The 5,597-nt window shown below is 37.6% G+C and overlaps 1 protein-coding gene across 1 annotated transcript; it reads left to right on the top strand.

Annotated features, from left to right (window-relative positions):
* The first annotated feature begins 773 nt into the window (after positions 1–773).
* LOC109211631 (probable linoleate 9S-lipoxygenase 5) lies at positions 774–4,787 on the top strand. Its single transcript, XM_019375181.1, has 9 exons — positions 774–1,017; positions 1,328–1,605; positions 1,726–1,966; positions 2,083–2,409; positions 2,592–2,677; positions 2,884–2,991; positions 3,078–3,382; positions 3,483–3,746; positions 3,846–4,787. The coding sequence occupies exons 1-9, from the start codon at positions 846–848 to the stop codon at positions 4,597–4,599; spliced, it is 2,535 nt and encodes an 844-aa protein (XP_019230726.1). The 5' UTR covers positions 774–845; the 3' UTR covers positions 4,600–4,787.
* The last annotated feature ends 810 nt before the right edge of the window (positions 4,788–5,597 follow it).

A 5,597-nucleotide genomic window follows, 5' to 3' on the forward strand; every position in this document is an offset into this window, starting at 1 on the left:
TCTCAAGAACACTTAAACTTTTATTTTTTTACGACCGAGGGTCCGAATCACGTCATATAAACTCCGTTTCTTACCAAATTTCACAGACATGACTTAAATACCATATTACACCTGTACCGGGCTTCGGAACCAAAATACGGGCCCGATACCAACAAGATCAAGCATTATTAAATTTCTAAAAACCATTATATTTTCAGTTTAACAATTTTCTTCAAAAATTCATTTTTCGGACAAGGGACCTCGGAATTCAATTTCGGGCATACGCCCAAGTCCCGTATTTTTCTACGGACCCTCCGGAACCGTCAAATCATGAGTCCGGGTCCGTTTACTCAAAATGTTGACCGAAATCAACTTAAATCAATTTTAAAGGCAAAACTTAATATTTTCTCAAATTTTCACATAAAGGCTTTCCGGAATCGCGCCCGGACTGCGCATGTAAATCGAAGAGAAGGAAAATAAGGTTTTGAAGACCTCGGAACCCCGAATTGGGTTCTAAAACACGAATAGTCGAGATACGCACAAACTAGCTACTAACACCAACATGACATGGTTATTACATAGTTACTAAGTAATCAGGAAGCTTTCAAGAATCTTTAGAAATTTAATTGACCACCCCAGCGCTATAGTTATAAAATTAAAATTCCATTTGAAAGTGTAATATGTTTCACTAACATTTTCTATAATATAAAAAATAAATGAAGTGTCTTGATCATAACACAACCGTGTCCTTTGCCTATAAATACATAGTTTCTTTCATTTGGCCTAAACAACACAAAAGATCCTTAGTAGTCATCTTTTGCTGATTGTTTTGTTATTCACTTCATACACAAAGACTCAAAGAGTTAATGGCGTCAATTAGTAAACTTGAAAATAAAAAAATCAATGGCACTGTTGTACTGATTAAAAAGAGACCTTTAGACATTGTTCCACCTGAAGTTGTTCAACAGCAAGCTGTTTATGAGATTCTTGGGCATAAGGTCACCCTGCAGCTTATCAGTTCTTTTACTGGAGACTCAGGTGATTTCCTTTTTCAATAAAATTTCACATTTTATGCTTCATTGTAGTTATCTTTTTGCCATTCGAAAATATAGTGAACTTCTAGTACGTTTTATATATATATATATATATATATATATATATATATATATATATATTGGTTTGAGATGAGCTTAAATGGAGCAACATGGTCAGTGAGGATTCGCATAGTCGACTATAACTTGCATGGAACCAGGGCATACTTGTTGATATGTACCACTGGTCTAATTAAGTTGATATATGAGTTTTTCTTGAATAATGTGATTTAAAGTTGATAATTTTATTTTTGAAGGGAAAGAAATGAAAGGTAAACTTGGGAACCCTACATACTTGAGAGATGAGAATAACTCAGGCAATGAATCAAAGTTTAATGTCACATTTGAATGGGATGAAGAAGTTGGAGCTCCAGGAGCATTCATTATCAAGAACTTTAATCCTAGCGAGTTCTTTCTCAAGAAACTGACTCTTGAAGTTGATGATCCAAGTCACGGAAGTATGCATTTTGTCTGCAATTCTTGGGTTTATCCAGCTGAAAAGTACAAATCAGACCGAGTTTTCTTTGTCAATCAGGTAAAGTATAACATGAGAAACATTGAATTTTACCAAAAAGAAAAGGAGAAGAGCCACTAGGCTGTTGTTAGTGGTTTAAACTTTAAACTATACTAAAAGAACTTTGTTTACTTGATGCAGGCTTGGCTTCCAAGTGAAACTCCAGCACCGTTACGTTGGTACAGGGAAGAAGAGTTGCTGAACTTGAGAGGAAATGGAACTGGTAAGCTTGAGGAGTGGGATAGAGTTTATGACTATGCTTATTACAATGACCTTGGAGATCCAGAAAAGGGTTCGGATTATGTTAGGCCAATCCTAGGAGGATCTGAAAAGTATCCTTATCCGCGTAGAGGAAGAACAGGAAGACCACCAACAAAGACAGGTTCTCTCATTTTCTGCATCAAAATCATCTTTACTACGAGCCATTTCTGATTGTTTTGTAGAAAAAAGGTAGTAACAGTTTTCAGTATTTATGATTTCCTCAACTTTGGTGCACAGATCCTAATTCTGAGAGCCGGCTGCCACTGATAATGAGCTTTGGTATTTATGTTCCAAGGGATGAGAAATTTGCACCCTTAAAGATGACAGATTTTGTCGGTATAGCACTTAAGGTCATCGTTCAGCTCCTTGTCCCTGAGCTCAAGTCTTTAGCAAACATCAGCCTCAATGAGTTCAACAGCTTTGAAGAGATATTAAAAATCTATGAAGAAGGAATCGATCTTCCAAATGATCTTTTGCAGAGAAGTACTACACATATGCTCAAGGAATTTATTCAAAGTGCTGGTCAGGGGTTTCTTAAGTATCCAATGCCACAGGTTATTAAAGGTACTTTTGGATAAAAGAGTAACAGTAAGTCAATCCCCTTTGTGGGAATCTTTCTTTTTAAGGCTGCGATCATACTACCTTCCCCAGACCCCACTTGTGGGATTACACTGGGTTGTTGTTGTTGTTGTTGTTGTTGTTGTTGTTGCTTTGTGCTTTCTCAAAGTCTTACATTGTTGCAACAGAGGATAAGTCAGCTTGGCGGACAGATGAAGAATTTGCAAGGGAGATGTTGGCTGGAATAAACCCTGTCTGCATTTGTGCCCTTAAGGTAATCTAAAACTCACTTTTCCATCTACTATTTCTGTCGTGTCTATGTGCAAAGCAAGGAAAAAGGAACAAAGCATAAGTAACCTTAGGTACTAACTTTTAAACGAACTTCTCATTATCTCTATCTCTCGTCACTATGGAGGAATCTGCAGTTATTTATTTTTCATTTTAGTTGAAAAATTATGAGCTGAAACTCTTTTTCTGCAGGAGTTCCCTCCGACTAGTAAGCTGGACCAAAAAGTCTATGGTGACCAAACTTGCAAAATAACCAGAGAACAAATACAAAATCAGTTAGATGGACTCACTATAGAAGAGGTTTTATGAGTTGATTTTATAATGCTTCTGATATAGGTGTTTTTAACTAAATTGGACCTGTATCTGATAAATTTGTACCTTACTAGGCGATCAAGGCGAATCAGCTTATCATATTAGATCATCATGACACAATTATGCCATATGTGAGGCAGATCAATATGACAAGTACAAAAATTTATGCCTCAAGAACAATCCTCTTTCTACGGAAAGATGGGACTTTGAAGCCACTAGCCATTGAACTAAGCTTGCCTCATCCAGATGGAGATCAACTTGGTGCCATAAGCGAAGTTTTTACACCACATGAAGATGGCATTGAGGCTTCCATTTGGCAATTGGCTAAAGCTTATGTCGCAGTCAATGACTCTGGAGTTCATCAGCTAATCAGCCACTGGTGCTTAAACTCGCAAAAGGCCTTTACATGGCAATGATCATCAATTTAGTTTGTTTTGTTATCAAGAAACTCTTTTACTATATATCTGTTTTTTTCTCAGGTTACACACTCATGCTGCAATTGAGCCATTTGTGATCGCGACAAACAGGCAGCTAAGTGTGCTTCATCCTATCTATAAGCTTTTGCATCCTCACTTCCGTGATACAATGCACATAAATGCCTTGGCTAGACAGACTCTACTTAATGCCGGAGGAATTCTTGAGCAAACAGTTTTCCCTACAAAATATGCTATGGAGATGACATCAGTAGCTTACAAGGATTGGACTTTTCCTGATCAAGCCCTTCCTGTTGATCTTATCAAGAGGCAATTTACTATTTAATCCTGGAATTCACTTAGAGGATTCAAAAAATTTACATTGAAATAAATACTCATGAAATACTTTTTCTTCTTATTATGTTGTAGAGGTGTGGCAATTGAGGATCCTGAATCGGAACAAGGTGTCCGCCTACTAATCGAGGACTATCCATATGCTGTGGACGGGCTAGAAATATGGTCAGCAATCAAAAATTGGGTTCAGGAGTATTGCAGCTTCTATTACAAAACAGATGACATGATTCAGAAAGACACTGAACTTCAAGCCTGGTGGAAGGAAGTCCGAGAAGATGGACACGGTGACAAGAAATCTGAGCCATGGTGGCCTAAAATGCAGACACTCAAAGAGCTGATTGACTCATGCACTATAATTATCTGGATTGCTTCTGCTCTTCATGCAGCAATCAATTTTGGGCAGTATCCTTATGGTGGCTACCTACCAAATCGCCCTTCAATGAGCCGAAGGTTCATGCCTGAGCCAGGCAGTCCCGAGTATGAAGAGCTGAAGACCAACCCTGAAAAAGGATATCTGAGGACAATAACACCCCAACTACAGACTCTAATTGGAATTTCTACTATTGAGATTTTGTCGATACATTCTTCAGATGAAATTTACCTTGGCCAGAGAGACAGTCCTGAGTGGACTAAGGATAAAGAACCAATACAAGCTTTAGAAAGATTCGGCAAAAAGCTGGCTGAAATTGAGGAAAAAATTATGAAGATGAACAATGACAAGAAATTGAAGAACAGGATGGGGCCTGTTAAGATGCCATATACATTGCTCTATCCTACAAGTGAACCAGGACTTACTGGCAAAGGAATACCCAACAGTGTCTCAATATAAAGTTGTATTAGGCTAAACATGTGAATTTTTTTTTTTTAATCATGGACGACGGTGAGACTTGAACTCAAGTTTATGTCTTCCGGTACTCTTATGTTATGAAAGTGTCTTAGACCTAACTCAACATTATAGGCGAGCTAGGTTAAGTGGTGGTAGAGATGTTTCTAAATCATATCAAGTGAGTACAACCAATTACCTTAAATACCCAGCATGTCTTCCTGTTTTGCCGATGTGATATTTGGCCAAGGCGTCTTTGCAGGTGTAAAATTAGCTCTTATGGTACTATGAACATGGCTAATTGTTATTAGAAAAAATTTACTCTCACTCAGAGTTTATACCAAAATTGTTATAAAACAATAAAAGAACAAGAGCAATATTGTAGAGAAAGAGAGAGGAAATTCTTATTGAATTTTGGGATGAATTACATTGGAATAGAACCCTCTATTTATAGGGAGAGAGTGACTTAGCCACCAAGTAATAAACCCTAGAATCTCTCTAAATATAGACATTCACCATAAATACAATTCTATTTATAACACTCCCCCTTGAATGTCTATTCAACAGATAATGTGCCTCGTTAAAACCTTAACTAAAATTAAACACAATGGGAAGAAATTCTAAAAAAGAAAAAAGAGTACACATGTTTAGAAATGCGCCTATTGGTTGCCTCGTTAAAAACCTTGCAAGGAAAACCCAGTGGGACAAAACTGTCACGACCCAAACCGAAGGGCCGCGCGGGCACCCGGTGCCTTACTCAACCGAGTACCAACGTAACATATCTTTCTTATCCTACTATCATGGGTAAATGAGCTAGAAAACCCTTCATGAGATAACAAGAATAAAACATAAGGGAATACTTAACGTATGATGACCCAGCATGATATACAAACTTATACATGTGACATACGGGCCTATAAGGCCGACATGACCATTTGTAAACTCAAAACATAGGCCGACAAGGCCATACAAGTATCCATACACCTGACATCTGTCTATAAGCC

Source organism: Nicotiana attenuata, unplaced genomic scaffold (genome assembly GCF_001879085.1).
Source record: "Nicotiana attenuata strain UT unplaced genomic scaffold, NIATTr2, whole genome shotgun sequence".
In the NCBI taxonomy this organism is placed as follows: Eukaryota; Viridiplantae; Streptophyta; class Magnoliopsida; order Solanales; family Solanaceae; genus Nicotiana; species Nicotiana attenuata.